The 17,576-nt window shown below is 31.9% G+C and overlaps 1 protein-coding gene across 1 annotated transcript in view; it reads left to right on the top strand.

Annotated features, from left to right (window-relative positions):
* The window catches only part of Galntl6 (polypeptide N-acetylgalactosaminyltransferase like 6), a 1,042,003-nt gene that overhangs the window by 355,300 nt on the left and 669,127 nt on the right, over nucleotides 1-17,576 (top strand). The window contains exon 2 of the mRNA XM_026389751.2: nucleotides 955-1,063. Coding sequence (XP_026245536.1) covers nucleotides 955-1,063 — 109 coding nt within the window. The remainder of the gene's footprint in view (nucleotides 1-954; nucleotides 1,064-17,576) is intronic.

Genomic DNA, 17,576 nt, shown 5'->3' with positions numbered 1-17,576 from the left:
AAACAGACCAAGAAAAAAAATAGTACATGAATGTAGAAACGTTTGTTTTACCTTAACTTTACTAACCAAAATTGTGCAGATAAATTTCAGTTAAAATAAATATTTTTTACTACAAATAAACACCTTAAAAATAAGTAACTTCTGCAACACATACAGAGATCATTTTCAAGTTGATGTTATAACATATTGGTTTTGGGCAAAATCGTACAAAGAGTGCTGTGACTACAGTTAATGAGTGTGTGATAATTTTAACTACAATTGTAAATATGAACTATACTTTAGAAAATCTAGATGGAGTGGTGCTTAATAATTAAGACAGCAACTTCAGCTTTAACAGAATTGGTCAAATCTTTGTCACTATGGTTTAATTAAAATTATTGTTGTTCTCTGAAATGCATTTTAATTTGAAGAAAAATGGGGGTTTACAGCACAAAACTATTTTAAAGATTAAGCAAACTTTTATACCCAGAGAATTTGATATAATACCTGGAACATAGGGAGCACTCAATGAATGGTTGCCATTATTATTTAAAAGCCATTCTAATATGTTTGATCAAAATGAGTGATACTGTATAAATCACAAACAAAATTAATTCAATTTACCACCCAAATCAGTTGCATTATCAATATTTATACTTGGAGCCAATAAAAGCAGCTAAACATTTAGACCTAGAGGAGGTAACATACTGAATTATTAATGTCTTTCTGTGGATGCAATAAAATAGAAAATGCCAAGAGTTTTGGGAAAGGAGTGTTCCTATTTTAAAGGTTAGAAAAAGGATTTAAAATGTGTGTTTATCTAGTCACTAGCAATAGCTTTCTTTCTACTATACTCAGAGGAATCACTTATTTAACAAGTATTCTTTGATTGCCTGTTATGCGCCCGGCTGTGTTTACCTACCATGCAAAAGGAAATGCCTCCTTTTTATGCTTGAATACTTTCCTTTTCCACAGACATTTCCACTGGGCCTGGGAGATGGGCAATTCTATTCATGGACAGATGGTTTGAGAAGAAAGGACTGGCATGACTATGAAAGCATTCAGAAAGAGGCTATGCGCTCAGGTATGAAGTTCAGTGTAAGCCAAAGTGCTACTTTACATACTGCAGTGTCTCCTTTGTCACTTATAGGGCCTTGAATTAGTGTTCCTTCTGCATACAGTCAAGTATGTCTCATGGGGTTGCTGGAGATCAACACAGGGCAGAACCAAAACAACTCAGAATTTCATAGAAAAACACAAATAATGAGCTGCAGAAAAGTCACTACAGGTTTAGAAATCTATAGGACTTTGTATTTCCAAACTTCATTTCAATAATTTCTGGGCTTTTCTTGAGACTTAGTCAATGACGTGACCTGGTAAACGTGTGTTTTGAACAAGATTCACTCATTAGGGCTGAAGTGTATCTCACTGGCAATGCGAAGGACCTAAGAGTTAGCTAATTTCTAGACATTGCAAGGGGCTTCTGAGAATCCATAAATTATATCATCTGGGTATCTGAGTTTGGCAACACGTGAATGAAAAGGCAGTTAAATGAAATCAAGGAGATCTGTACTACTGTAGGAGAATGCTAGTCTTGGGCTAGTGTTAGAGGACAGAGTAATAGGAAAGAATCAGGGCTTTTGGAGATACTGAAAAATTAGGCTGATAGAAGAAAAGATTCAGAAGGATATATAAGTAGAAATAAAATGAACGTGAGTCACACATGGTAGGAAGCTCATATTCTATTATTTGTTTTTCATGATGAGAATGTCACAGAAATAGAGCAGCTTCTGCTTGGTAAAGATGAACAGTCTGAGACACTGCATCTGGGTTGAACCAGCAACACAGTTATGACTGCCTACACTGTGAGGTCCTCCTGGTTAGTCTCCAGCATCACTCTTTCCCTCAGGATAATTGAAACGAGTATGTTTAAGTAGTTGCAAAACTGTACATGGTACAATGTGTCAGGTATGGCTGACCTAATTACAATCTTTTTTCATTTTCTTCTTTCGTTCTTTTTCTCCAAATAAAGTTCACCACCCCACAACTTCATTAGCAGCTTGTTCCAAAGATATGCTCTGTTTTGAGAGATTCAACCTCTTCTGGGTGTCACTGTCTTTCCACTTGGACCATGACTCCACCTGTTATTATGAAATTTAGTTCCTTACCAGCTTCTTCACTCTTTCACCCTCTTGTGTTTTTGCCTCTGTTGGTTTGAAAACCCTATATTAATCCAACCATCTGTTTGTCTTTATGACTTCAAGATGCCAAAATTTTTATTGGAGATGTTAACTTTATCTCATAACTAAAGCTGCCACAAATTAACAACACTAATGAAAGAATCAAAAAAGATCATTGAATAGAGTTTTATACTATGAACTTCAGATATGAATTTTATTTAGACTTCAGAACAATTTCAGTAGGTATTATTATCCCAATTTTTTATGCCAATAAAATAAAATTGAGTCCCTAAGAATTATTAACCTTTAGGCCGAATAGTTAATAATCTGTAGAACTAGATTAAGAGCCTGGTTTTAGGACTGTGGTTGTAGCTCAGTGGTAAGAGCACTTGCCTAGCACATGTGAGGCACTGGGTTTGATCCTCAGCACCTCATGAAAATAAATAAATAAAATAAAGATATTTTGTCCATCTACAACGAGAAAAAATATTTTTTTAAAAAGAGTCTGATCTTATACTGCTTCATTATACCCTCCTGTCTGACATCAAAACATAACATTTGGATAATAAGTGGTGATGACAGAGATACGTGGGAGACAGACACAACTAGTTTCAAATCTCAATTTTCTGTACATGAGCTAAGTGGCAAATCAATTTGTTTCTCATATTCTACTTTTCTGATTTTCCCAAAGGATTAAATATAATGTACCTAACATAATTGGCTAATGATTATTAATCCATATGATTATTAAACCATTTATTTTACTTTCACATCCCTTTTGCTTGTACTAGTGAGTTTTGGATATAAGATCTAGTACATTATTTTATTTTCTGCTTCATAACACTCATACCAACTCCTGGATAAACACGCTTTTATATTCTTATCTTCACTTGGACCTAGGAAAAATCAATCTAAAAAGAAAATTGGTAATGTAGCAAGTTCTTCAGTACAAATTCCTTGTTCAATTGAAAAGCTTTTAAACGTTAGACTGTTAGATGATTAACTAGAAGATATATAAAACGTGCAATAAGTACACTTCACTGTTTTTATATCATTAACTATATTATAAATAAAAGTATTTTGAAATGTATATGTATGTGTGAATATACACAAACATATGTGAGTACAGAAGCAAAACAAAATAAACATCTTTTTATTCCATATGTAGGCCCAGAAATAATATCATTTGTGTCACTGTGTTCCCTTCAGAACTTAAATTTTGTGTTTACTCTAATTTTTATCTGTAGTTATTACCATCTGTGTATTTATCCCTAGACAAATACTGTCACAATCTGCATGTGTTTGAACTATATCTAAAAGTTGAATCATATCTTATTCTTCTTTCACTCAAAAAAATTTTGAGAGTCAGTGTGTGCAACACTGGTTTTATTTTTACTGTTGCTAAGCTTTCTATTACATTCTCCTCTTCTTGGACATTGGATAGTTTCTAGGTTTTAGTTCTCATATATAACACTCATGTAAACATTCTCATGCATAGTTCTGGGTTAAAGACAATATTTTCTTATGACATGTATTAATAGTCTGTTTGTATTTCCAGGGAATGCACATGTCAACTTCGGCCCAAAATGCTATACGGATTTCACTTCAATAAAAAATTGATTGAATTCTCATTGCTCTATAACCTTCCCAACACTTCATAAGGTTTTAGTAATCTTTCCCAAGTTGTTGGTATGAAATGATACCTCATTGCCATTCATAATTGTATTCTACTAGTTTTTAATATGGTAACTTTCTTATTAATGCTTATAAATCAGTCATTTTTCCTTTTTAGTAAAATTTGTATTCATTTCTATTTCTCAATTTTTAATTTTTATCTCATCTTTACTGAGCTATATGGTGCTCTTAATTTATTCTGAATATTATTCTTTGGTGGTCATGTGTGGTAAGAATATCTTATATTTTTCAGAGAGTAAAGAAACTTTTTAGATAAAATTTTAAGAAATAAGTCATAACTTTAGTGTTAAATTCAGAAATCATTTTTTAAGTATAGGTTCTACTGTGTTCTATATTGTCTTTTGAAAACTTGACAATTTTATACTTTCCATTTAAGTTTTAAATTCAACCTATCTTCATTATTATATGATGTAAGTCAGGGATCCAATATTTATTTAGATTTTATATGCTTGCATATTCAATCTTCCACAATGTTTACAGGAGATTTAATTTTTCCTTTTATTTATGGAAGTGTGGACTCGTATAAACTGTTTCCATATTTGCATGTTCTCTTTCTGGTTCTTAATTCTGGTCTATAAGGAAAAATTCCTGTGCTAGTGACACCACAATACCTTTGAATATATTGACAATAATTATTGATGTTTATAGTATCACTCATCATTAGAAATGTATTGCCATTCTTTTTCTATTCTTCATATACCTTTCAGATTCAGCTTTAAATTTCTTATACACCTGGACTGGGGATGTAGCTCAGTAGTAAAGCACTTACCTACAATATGTGAGGCCCTAGCACTGTGAAGAAATATCACTCACAGATATACACCCAAAATAATGGAAATTGTAGAAGTGTATAGATAATTTCATTATTTATATTTACTAATATCAAATTTTCTATTCTGTGACATGTCATATTTATTTGCTGCCTATTTATTATCTTTAGGATAGGGCTATAATTTTATTTTTAGACTTTTTAGTGTTAATCTTAGAAAACTAATACTGTATGGATATTTTACATATTTTTTTTATCTTACTGATAGTCTACATTGTTTATAGCCAATAATTTTTAATACTAATTTGAACATAGGAATCATTCTAAACTTATCTATTACTTAAAATCACTTATTATAGTTTATTGTACATTTCAATGTACAACAATTAAAAAATAAAATGATATTTTTTTATTCTTACATAATTCTTTATTTTCTAAATGATCATATCTTTCTCATTATTTTACAGTGTTTTAAAAATGATAGTGTTTTTAAAGTCTTCTTTCCATTCTAGACCTTATAATTTTTCTTCTTTTTTCTATTACTATACTTACTTACTATTCTATTGCAATGCTGAATTTTATAATTTTTACAAGAACAAATTTAAAATATTTTATGATTTTTATCTATGCCTATCTATCCATTTATTTATCTGTCTAGCTAGATAATATAAGTTCATTTTATCATCTTTACTATCATAATACAAATACTATTTGCATTGGAATCAGTTAACTTTATCACATTATTTCTGGATCTTGTTTGCTGAGAGTTTATGAATTTTACTTTTATTTTAACCTAGAGGAGTGTCAATATTATAAAGCTTAGTATTTGTGTTTATTGAAAAAGCTGATAAGTTTTCTTCTTTAATGTGTTATTTAAATAAATAATATCCATTGCTTTTTAATGGAAACCAAACATGCTAACCTGGATTAAATTTGTCCTTTTATTTGTCACTGGATTTGATTTCCTAATATTTTATCTGACATTGTGAAATCTTTAGAATGTCAACTATTAATTTTTCTTCCTTATAGAATCCTTGTCAAGTTGGTAAGAGTGAAATGACTGCTTCATACATTGACTTTATTAATACTTGCTATTTTTCTATGTTTATTGTTTGTTGTATGTTACAATTATTATTATTGATAATTACAGATATTTTGTGGGTAACATTATGTTGACCTGAAATTTGGGGGACACAAATATTTTTAATTACTGGGCTTAGTTACAAAATAGCTACACTATTTAATTATCTATCTCTCCTGTAATTAATTGTATTTCTAGCAATTTGTCTATTATACCTAAATATTAATATGTATAAACATAAATTTGCTCATAATATTATATTAAGGTTTTTAATAATGTTGCCAACACTTAAATTTGTTGCTTTTAAAAAATATTTTTCAATCTATTCCACCAAAAATTTCTCTTATTAAACATTTAAAAATTTTTGACATTTTTCATTTTATTGACAGTAATTTTTCTCATTATTTTACAGTCTTATATTTATTATTTATTTTCTTTTATCTTTACTACTACTTTTTTTTCCAAAATTTAAAAGTAGTCACATAATTCCTTAAATTCACTCTTTCTCATAGTGTAGAACAAACATTTAGATCTCTAAATTTACCTCTAAGTGCTACTCTACTTTGCATTGCTCTAGGGTTCAGTTTTTTATATTTGCCTTTCTTTTAGTTATGTTTTGAATGTCTATCCTAGAAAATTCAGAAATTTCCTCCTGATGGACTCTCCACAGTCTTTATGAAAGTATGAAGCACCTTAGACTGTCTGCACTTCATTAAAATTCTTGCTGATATTTTCATTGATAATATTCCTTTTATATTTGTTCTGGAAATTATAGCTTTGTGGCATATTTGGTAATTTATGAGGTATCATATACATTAAGTGTTTTAATATGAAGGTGGTATATGGGGGCAGTGCAAGCATTTTAGTAACATTTTCATGGTGGTGACTAAAAGAAATGACAAGAACAATTTTAGAGGAGAAGTTTATTTGGGGTCTCAGGATTTCACAGCTCTCAGTCTGTAGATAGCCTCAGGGCTCAAGGTGAGGCAGAACAACATGGTGAAGTATATGGCAGAAGGAAGCGGCTCACACAATGATCAGAAGCAGAAAGAGACTCCACTTCCCATATACAAAATATATGCCCCAAAGGCAGACCCCCAATGACCCACTTCCTCCTGCCATACCCTACTTTCCTTCAGTTTCCACTTAGTTAATCCCATCATGGAATGAATTCACTGATTAAGGTTCTCATAACCCCATCATTTCTCCTCTAAACTTCTTGCATTGTCTCACACATGAGCTTTTTGGGGGTACCTTATATCTAAACCACAACAATAAGTGTATGGCACTTGGGAATGTATGTTGCTAAACACCACAGGTAAGTAATGAGAAAAACTATATGTTGTTGACACTTTTGAAGATATGGATATTTCTTGCATTAAAAAATTAATAGCGAGACAAAAGCAAGACCCCAAGACCTATGTCTAGCATCAGGATTCTTTTCTAGTACATCTGCACCCTTAGAATTAAACTAAATTGTGAGGATTATCAAACTTATTAGAAAAATTCTGTTGTGGTGAAAAAAAAACAAAGTGTTTATTATTTCATAATCTTATACTTCATTTATTGGGGGTTAGCATTGACTAAAGCAATTTACCTGTAGATAAAGGTTATCTAGTCTAGCTACCCAGAAGAGATAAGCCAAATCTTAAAGGAAAAGATACATGCTGATGATTACAGTTGTGCTTGTATCCAATTATTTATGTAATTTCTCTTTCTCATGAATTGCCACTAATTTAATTATACTTTGGGATTTATTATATTTTCTAAATAGACATTTTCGACAGGTAATCAGTTGACATTTCATTTTGTTTGTTTCACATCCCTTTGGAATTTATTGACACTAAATTTCAGGCCTTTAACAGAATAGTTAATTCTCTTAAGTTGTACTATATCTCAAAATTGATAAGCATACTTTTGATTGTTTCTTGACTAATAAGAGCTGAATGAAAGAAATGAAATACAGATTCCTTTGAAATAATATAAAGGACAATGTACCATTTGATATCTACCCATTTTTCAACATATATTGGGTACAATTGTTATGGAAACTAACGAGCAATCCAACTGACATTTCTCCATATATGAAATGGAAAAAAGGTCAATATAAAAGTTGAAAAACTGCCAATATATTTCTGACATAAGGAGAAACTCTTCCTATGACATTTCCCTTAACTATGACTCTAATAACCTTTGCTGAGATCAGTTAAGAAGAAAATGCAATTAGTTTAGATAACGCTTTGTTAATTAATGTGTGATGCTCCCTAGTATTCAAAACATGTTTTTCTAAATGGCAAAAACACTTTAAAAATAGTCCATTCAGACAGTTCATATGTGTGTGTGTGTATGTATGTGTGTGTGTGTTGTGCATATGCACTTTAAAAAACTCATTATTAAAAATCATTGATCTGTATTTCCAGAAAACATATATTTTTAGTTTTAAAATTTGAAAAATTTCTAACTCAGTTTTTTAAAATTTTAATTCATAGATCTTTAACTCATGGATTGGATTTTAATATCAGTGAACTCAACATTTTAAAAATGCTTTGAACCCTTCTGTTTTATCTTGTTGCTTTGAAAAAGTAATACCCTCATATAATCATAATGAATCCATGAATTTTACTATAAGCATTAGGAATCCTACAAAATTACATCTAAACTTTCACTACTTCCATATGTCTTAGTTAATCATACTTATAAGTTTGAATTCTGAAGTTTTTATTAAGTTTTCTATCACTTTATTCATTCATTCATTCATTTATTCATTCATTCAAGGAATAATTTCACAGACATACACTAGATGTCAAATACTGCACCAAGCTCTATAAGAAAACTGATAGACAAAAACGAACTGCACTGGCTTTTGAAAAGCAGGTAGCATGTTGAAGAAGCTTTTGCAGATTACTGACAATGATAATAGTTCTGATCCAAGTCACTATCTGTCTTGCTTAAACTATTTCAACAGACTCCCAACTGATTTCATTGTCCAATTGCTCTTCAAATAGACACTGGAGGAATCCTCTAAAGATATGTAATCACATCATTTCACTTCTCTGCTCAAATGCCTGAAAAGGCTGATCCTTAGATTTTAAAACCAAGTTCAAGTTCATTCCATGATCTACAAGGGCCTATAGAATGTACACCTGACCCATCTCTGACCTCATCCATTGATCAATGTTCAGTCTCTCTATTTTGCCTCCTTTCCTCCTCAAATATACTAAACATGTTTCAGGATTTTTCACTTGTTGTTGCTGCTGCCTCAAACACTTTTCTCCCATATTTCCAGAAACCCACTCTTCCTTTACTAAGGTCACCTGATCATATATCACCACCTTAGAAAGAGCTTCCAATCACCATATATGGATATAAGCCCTTCATGCATTTTCTATCACTTTCCTCTGCTAATTTTTTTTCTTGAAATTTTCTTTTTGTCTATTTACACAGCTGTATTTGAGGTCAATTAGTTTTAAAAAGTTATAATTCCATAAGATGTAATCACTAACCATAGGGAATCTAAGTCACAACATTATTTTGAATTATTTGAATTGGATTTTTTTTAAACAATAGCACCCCTGTGTTAGGAAAGTATTGTGAAAACCTGATATAACATGATTGTTATTTTTCTTTTCTAGAGATTGCATCTCATTGTCCCCTTAAACCTCATGATCCAAGTTACTAAAAGTTCATACTAATTGCTACTGATTTCTTTAACCAAACCTCTAAAGGGTACACATTAAAAGCCAATTTGAGAGGTAGGAATTTACCATGCTTTAAATGATTAACAGTTGGCTTCCCTAAGATTCTTTAAACAACATCTCACTTTAGTGCTGATCAGGGACCTATTTTACTCTTAAATGTCTTTATTCTACATAATTGAACAAGATTGCCAATGACAGAATGGGAAACACAAATGTGCTCCATTTGGGAGAGACTGCCACTAAGTTTCTTTCAGAAAGTAGAAGAGGCAATTTTTCCATAATACAATGGTGCCAGGTCAACTTGTACTGACACCTCATGTCTGTTACAAACATTATCTGGCATCTTTTCATTACTATCAACAATGAAACATTATTTGTTGTTAATAGTTTACTATAATTTATATATTTATGATGTGTTCTCAATAAATGTCATAATAAGAATTGTTAGGGGTGGTCAATTTTAGGAAGTAATATGAAAATAACATTCATTATTATTCATTAGATTTAAATTAACTTTTAATGAAATATTTCCTTTGACAGTCATTGTATAATCATGAAAATGTAAAATGGAAGTGAAAAGATTGTGAGCACTCTGTTGAGATATATCATTTATATTTCTAAAAATAGAATAAAATTTGGTTGAAACCAAATTGAATGAAAATTACCTAGGGAAAAATCTCTTCAATCTTACAATATGAAATGAGCTGATGCGGAAGTCTCTCAGGAGATTTGTTAAACAGCAATCAGTTTGCATTAAAAATACAGACAATGTTAGCTTTTAAAAATAATTCAATTTAACTATTTGTTGCAACACTCATTTCTCTCTGAAAAGAAATATAAACTCCCCATATACAAATATGAATGAGATTAATTAGTCTTATTTGTCTCATTAGTAAAATGTACTTTGATGAGATAGCACCTATGACAAATATTTCAAGTGTTAATTAAATGGTATAATTAAAGTATCTGGGCTGAAGTCGTTGCTCAGTAAGTGGTATCTATGTAGTCATAGAATCCTGATTTCTGCACCTATATGTCTATAACTTAAATCAACTGTGATAATTTTTCGAACCTTCAAATGTTCTCCCTGTAGGCAAATTCTGGAGAAAAACAATTCTCTAGGGGTTTTTGTTAACTTGTACTTCATGTAAAGCTCTCTCTTTCTTTACATTAGGCTTTACATTATAGGACAAAATTTTGTGAGCTTCTACCCAAAACTGTGTTTTCCTCTTAATATTGTCAAAAATCCCTTTTGTGTGGCAGTAGTTGTGATGACTATCAAATTGTTTCCAGCTATAAAATGTCCCACATTTGTCAGGAGTCATGATTCAATGTTAAGCCTTGATCATGAAACAGAAAGAGCATGTTTAACATAAGGAAGATCGTTTTTGATAAGACTCCAAAAGAACAAGATGAGAAACAGTTATTAAAACAAAGGATCTGAATCCAAACAGAGGCAAAAAAAAAAAAAAACTAAGATTACATAGATTTTATGCCTCATATTAATTTTCTTAATATCTTCTACTCCATTTATTTTCCTGTTTTTAACCCTTTATGGTCCAGCTGTTAGGTGAACACGAAATGTAAAACTCAACTTGCCACATTGAACACTCTTAGGCCCAATTTATCCAATATTTTTGCCTTAACTCTAAAATTCTAACAGTAGCTTGAAACTTTATGAAGTAAGACTTGCCACTATGACTGAGATTTTTTTTTTAATAGGAAAAGTCATGCTTACATTTAGTTATAGTTTAGGTGTTTATGTTGGATGTGTAAGAGGAAGAGCCAGAGAACTGGAATTAGAGAATAAATTTTTTCTGACTTGGAATGTAATGTCATATATTAACAAAGTTTTGCAACATGCTAAATCTGTGATAACTTTTGAGTCTCCCATGATTTGAGGCACTGTAATTCATTCCAGCTCAGATTATCATTAAAACAAAGTATTATATTTTATGCATAATTTTATAGAAATTCAAGTGATTACTTGGACATTCTCCAAAATTCATATCCAGAGACTGGTCCAAAATTATCAGTAATGAGTTGTGGGCCTTTTGGCTTCATTGCCTAATGAGGGCTACAGAGGAAATGAGTGTGTTTACCCACTAGAGAAGGACAAGTGCCAGCTCTGGAGACAAACTTCAGAACCACACATGCCATTTTGACTAGCTGCATTTTGATTGAGCAGCAGTGATTTTGAGGAGCATTTGTGCCAGAAAAAAGCAATTGTTTTTCTGACACTTTGTACTCACAGAAACAGGACATTAACCGCTCTCAGGAATCCTTGAATCCCAGAACAGGGATTATCTTGGTCCGCTTTTCATCCCTATGACCAAAATATCTAGTGAGAGAAGAACTTAGAGGAGGCAAAAAAAAAAAAAAACTAAGATTACATAGATTTTATGCCTCATATTACTAATTTTTATTTTGGCTTATAGTTTTAAAATTTTTAGCCCATGATCAGCAGACTCCCTTGTTCTGGGCCCCAAGTGAGGCAGAGCCTCATGGAGGAAGGGTGTAGGTGAGGAAAGCAGCTCAGTTTATGGTGGTCAGGAAGCAGAGAGAGGAAGGGGTATATGAAAGATGAACCCCTCCAGAACACACCACCTTGGCCTACCTCCTCCAGCGGCCTATAGTTACCACCCACTTTGTTCATTCATCTTAGGAAGGACTGATTAGGAGCCACTCTTATAATCTGATCATTTCACCCCCAAATATTCCTGCATTAACACAGGAGCTTTGGAGGGACACCCCATATTCATAATAGCAATTATACTGTTTTGATGGATAATTTATCTGCACCGATGTATATATAAAAAACTTGCATTATTTATAAACAATAGATTTCATAACAGGAAAAATAAGACTTAATGGTTTTAACATGATATTTGATGCACTGGTATGAAATGACCAGGAGAGTACAATGGAATTAGTATTACCAGGCATTTACTAATAATTTGAATTTCCATGGTGACCAACTGACCATTAGGGATCCAAATTTATTATTGGATTAGAATGACTGGATTAACTTAATAGATATTGACCTACATAGCAATCTAACAGAATTTGGTTGTATATATTAATTTGGATACAGATATTATGAATCAAATCCATTTATGTATACAAAATGCTTTGGTTGTTCAGGGAAAAATGGTCATTAAGGAATAACTTTTGAAACTGTGGCAAAAGTTTTATAAGCAAGAAAATTATTGTATTGATATTTAATTTTTAGCTTTGTCTTATAATAATATAAGTTATTTTATGTAGAACAATAAAACATAAGATTCATTACATTGAAATTTTAATAGAAACTTCATTAAATCTGTATAGTGCTTTTGGTAGTATGGCCATTTTGGCAATATTAATTCTATCTATCCAAGAACATGGGAGATATTCCCATCTTTTAAGGTCTTCTCCAATTTCTTTCTTTAGTGTTCTGTAGATTTTCATTGTAGAAGTCTTTCATCTCTTTTGTGACATTAATTCCCAAGTATTTTATTTTGTTGAGGCTATTGTGAATGGGATAGTTGTCTTGAGTTTTCTTTCAGCTGATTCAATTAATTTATGGGTACTAATTTTGTATTCTGCTGTTTTGCTACATTCATTTATTAGTTCTAGAAGTTTTTTGGTGGAAATTTTTTTTTAGGTCTTATAAATAGAGGATTACATCATCAGCAAATAGAAATAGTTTGAGTTCTTCTTTACCCTTTATACCCCTTAATTATCTTTCTTTTGCCTAATTGCTCTAGCTAGAGTTTCAAGGTCAATGTTGAATAGAAGTGTTGAAGGAGGACATTGCTGTCTTGTTCCAGTTTTTACAGGGAATACTTTCAATTTTTATTCATTTAGAATGATGTTGGCCTTTTGTTGAAACTTATATAGCTTTTACAATGTCAAAATATGTTCCTAGTTTTTCTAGAGTTTTGAATATGAATGGATGCTGTACTTTATCAAAATCCTTTTCTGCATTTACTAAGATCATGTGATTCATATCTTTAAGTCTCTTGATGTGGTAAACAGTGTTAATTAATTTCCATATGTTGAACCAACCTAACACCCTGAGATGGAACTCACTTGGTTATGGTGAACTATCTTTTTTATATTTTTTGTATGTGATTTGCCAGTATTTTATTAATAATTTTGCATCTATGTTCACCAGGGATATTCATCTGAAATTTGCTTTCCTAGATATATCTGTCTGGTTTTGGTATCAGGGTGATACTAGATTCATAGAATGAGTTTGGAAGGGTTCCCTCTTTTTCTATTCCATGGAATAACTTGGGGAGGATTGGTGTCAGTTCTTCCTTGAAGGTCTGGAAGGACACAGCTGAAAATTCATCTTGTCCTGGGGTCTTCCTTGTTGATAAGCTTTGGATAGCATCTTCAATTTCATGGCTTGAAATTAATCTGTTTAAATTTTCTTTTTTAATTAATCAGTTTATTTTAATCAGGTATTTATGACAGCAGAATGCTTTTGATTCATTGTACTCAATTGCAGCACAATTTTCATTTCTTTGATTGTACACAATGCAACATTGCAATGTATTTACAGTCATACGTGTACCTGGATAATAATGTCCATATTAGTCCACCATCTTTCCTACCTCCATCCCCCTTCCTCACCTCTCCTTATCCTTTGCCCCATCAAAGTTCCTCCATTTTTCCCATGACCCCCCTTTATGGATCAGCATCCACTTATCAGAAAGAACATTCGGCCTTTGGTTGTTTGGGATTGGCTTACTTTGCTTAGCATGATATTCTCCAATGCCATCCATTTACCTGCAAATGCCATAACTTTATTCTTTTTTAATGCTTTGTAATTTCCATCGTGTATATATACCACAGGTTTTTTTTTATCCATTCAGCTATTGAAGGGCATCTAGGTTACATCCATAGTTTAGCTATTGTGAATTGAGCTGCTATAAATATTGATGTGGCTGCATTGCTATAGTATGCTGATTTTACATCCTTTGGGTATAGACTGAGGAGTGGGATAGCTGGGTCAAGTGGTGGTTCTATTCCAAGTTTTCTAAGGAATCTCGATATGGCTTTCCAGATTGGTTGCACCAATTTGCCATCCCACCAGCAATAAATTAGTGTGCCTTTTCCTCCATATCCTTGCCAACATTTATTGTTATCTGAATTCTTAATAACTGCCATTCTAAATGGCCTGAAATGAAATCTTAGAGTAGTTTTGATTTGCATTTCTCTAATTACTAGAGATGTTGAACATTTTTTGCCTGTATTTGTTGTTTGAATGTATATCTTCTTCTGAGAAATGTCTCTTCAGCTCCTTAGCCCATTTATTGATTGGGTTGTTTGTTCTTTTGTCATTAAGTTTTTTGAGTTCTTTATATATTCTGGAGATTGTTGCTCTATCTGCCGGTGTGTGTGGCAAAAATTTGCTCCCAAAATGTAGACTCTCTCTTCACCTCATTGATTGTTTCTTTTGCTGAGAATAAGCTTTTTAATTTAAATCAATCCTATTTATTAATTCTTGATTTTATTTCTTACACTTTACGACTCTTGTTATAGAAGTCAGAGCCTAATCCAACATGATGAAGATTTGGGTCTACTTTTTCTTTTATTAGTTGCAGGGTCTCTCATATAATTCCTAGGTCCTTGATCCACTTTGAGTTGAGTTTTGTGCATGGTGAGAGATACAGGTTTATTTTCATTTTGCTGTAGATTTGCTATAGATTTCCAGTTCTGCCAGCATCATTTTTTGAAGAGGCTATCTTTTCTCAAATGAATGTTTTTGGTTCCTCTGTCTAGTAGGAGATAACTGTATTTATATGAGTTTGTCTCTGTTTCTTCTATTCTCTACCTTTGGTCTACATGTCCATTTTGGTGCCAATACCATGACATTTTTGTTACTATAGCTTTGTAATATAGTTTAAGGTATGGTATAGTGATGCCATATGCTTGATTCTTCTTGCTAAGGATTGCTTGGGGGTATTCTGGGCCTCTAATTTTCCAAATGAATTTCATGTTTGTTTTTTCTATTTCTGTAAGGAATGGCAATGGGATTTTAATTGGAATCCCATTGAATTTGTATAGTGCTTTGGGTACTATGGCCAGTTTGACAATATTAATTTTTCCTATTCAAGACCAAGGAAGATCTTTTGATCTTTTAAAATCTTCTTTAATTTCTTTCTTTAGTGTTCTATAGTTTTCATCGTAGAGGTCTTTCACCTCTTTTGTTAAGTTGATTCCTAAGGTTTTTTTTTTTTTTTTTGAATTGTGAATAAGGTAGATTTCCTAATTTGCCTCTAAGAGACTCGTCACTTGGAGGATTTATCACTGATATATAGAAATGCATTTGATTTATAGGTATTGATTTTATATCCTGTTACTTTGCTGAATTTATTTATTAATTCTAGAAGTTTTCTGGATCCTGTAAGTATAGAATCATGTCATTGGCAAATAACAATAATTTGAGTTCTTGTTTTCTTAACTTCATCCCTTTAATTCCTTTTTTCTGTCTTATTGCTCTGGCTAGAGTTCCATGGACTATGTTGAGTAGAAAGGGTGAAAGAGGGCATCCCTGTCTTGTTCCAGTTTTTAGGGGGAATGCTTCCAATTTTTCTTCATTTAGAATGATGTTGGCCTTGGGTTTAGCATAGGTAGCTTTTACAATGTTGAGGTATGTTCCTACTATCCTTAGTTTTTCTAGTATTTTGAACATGAAATGTTACTGTATTTTATCAAATGCTTTCTTTGCATCAATGGATATAATCATATGATTCTTATCTTTAAGTCTATTGATGTGATGAATTATATTTATTTTTTCCTATATGTTGAACCAAACTTGCATCCCTGGAATGAATCCCATTTGATCATGGTGCACTGTTTTTTTAACATGTTTTTGTATGTCAATTGCCAGAATTTTATTGAGGATTTTGTGTCAATGTTCATCAGGGATATTGGTCTGAAAATTTTTTTTCTTTATGTGTCTCTGCCTGGTTTTGTTATCAAGATGATACTAGTTTCGTAGAATGAGTTTGGAAGGGTTCTTTCATTTTCTATTTCATGGAATAATTTATGGAGTATTGGCATTAATTCTTCTTTGTAGGTCTTGTAGAACTCATCTGTTAATGGGTGTGTTCCTGGGCTTTTCTTGGTTGGTGGGCTTTTGATGGCATGTTCTATTTCCTTGTTTGAAATTGATCTGTTTAAATTATTATGTCCTCTTGACTCAGTTTGGTTTGATCATATGCCTCTAGAAATTTGTCTTTCAGGTTTTCTATTTTCCTGGAGTATAAATTTCCACAACAGTTTCTAATTGTCTTCTGTATTTCAATAGTGTCTGTCATGATATTTTCTTTTTCATCACAAATTTTAGTAATTGGAGTATTCTCTCTCCCTCTTTTTATTAGGGTGACTAAGGGTTTGCCAATTTTATTTATTTTTTTCAAAGAAACATCTATTTGTTTTGTTGATTTTTTAATTGTTTCATTTTCATTGATTTCCACCTGATTTCAATTATTTCCTGTTTTCCACTACTTTTGGTATTGATTTGTTCTTCTTTTTCTAGGGCTTTGAGATGTAATGTCAGGTAGTTTCTTGACTTCTTTCTTCTTTTAATGAATGAGCTTAATGCAATGAACTTTCCTCTTAGCACTGCCTTCATAGTGTCCCAGAGATTGTGATAAGTTGGATCTGAGTGCTCATTTACCTTTTAAGAATTTTTTTTTATTTTCTTCTTGATATCTTCTGTTATCCATGCATCATCCAATAGTGTATTGTTTAGTCTCCAAATGTTGGAGTAGCTTCTATTTTTACTTTTATCATTGAATGCAAATTTCATTCCATTATGGTCTGATAGAATGCAGGGTAGTATCCGTATTTTTTTGTATTTGCTAAGAGTTGCTTTGTGGCATAGTATATGGTCTATTTTGAAGAAGGATCCATGTGCTGCTCATTAATGGATGGATATTCTATATATGTATGTTAAGTCCAAATTATTGATTGTATGATTGAGTTCTATAGTTTCTTTGTTTAGTTTTTGTTTGGAAGATCTATCCAGTGGTGAGAGAGGTGTATTAAAGTCACCCAGTATTATTGTGTTGCAGTCTATTTGGTTCTTGTATTTGAGAAGGGTTTGTTTGACAAGCATAGATGCCCCATTGTTTGGGGTATAGATATTTATGATTGTTATGTCTTGTTGATTC

Source organism: Urocitellus parryii, chromosome 14, assembly GCF_045843805.1.
Source record: "Urocitellus parryii isolate mUroPar1 chromosome 14, mUroPar1.hap1, whole genome shotgun sequence".
Taxonomy (NCBI): domain Eukaryota; kingdom Metazoa; phylum Chordata; class Mammalia; order Rodentia; family Sciuridae; genus Urocitellus; species Urocitellus parryii.
This window is presented reverse-complemented; position numbering and strand designations above follow the sequence as displayed.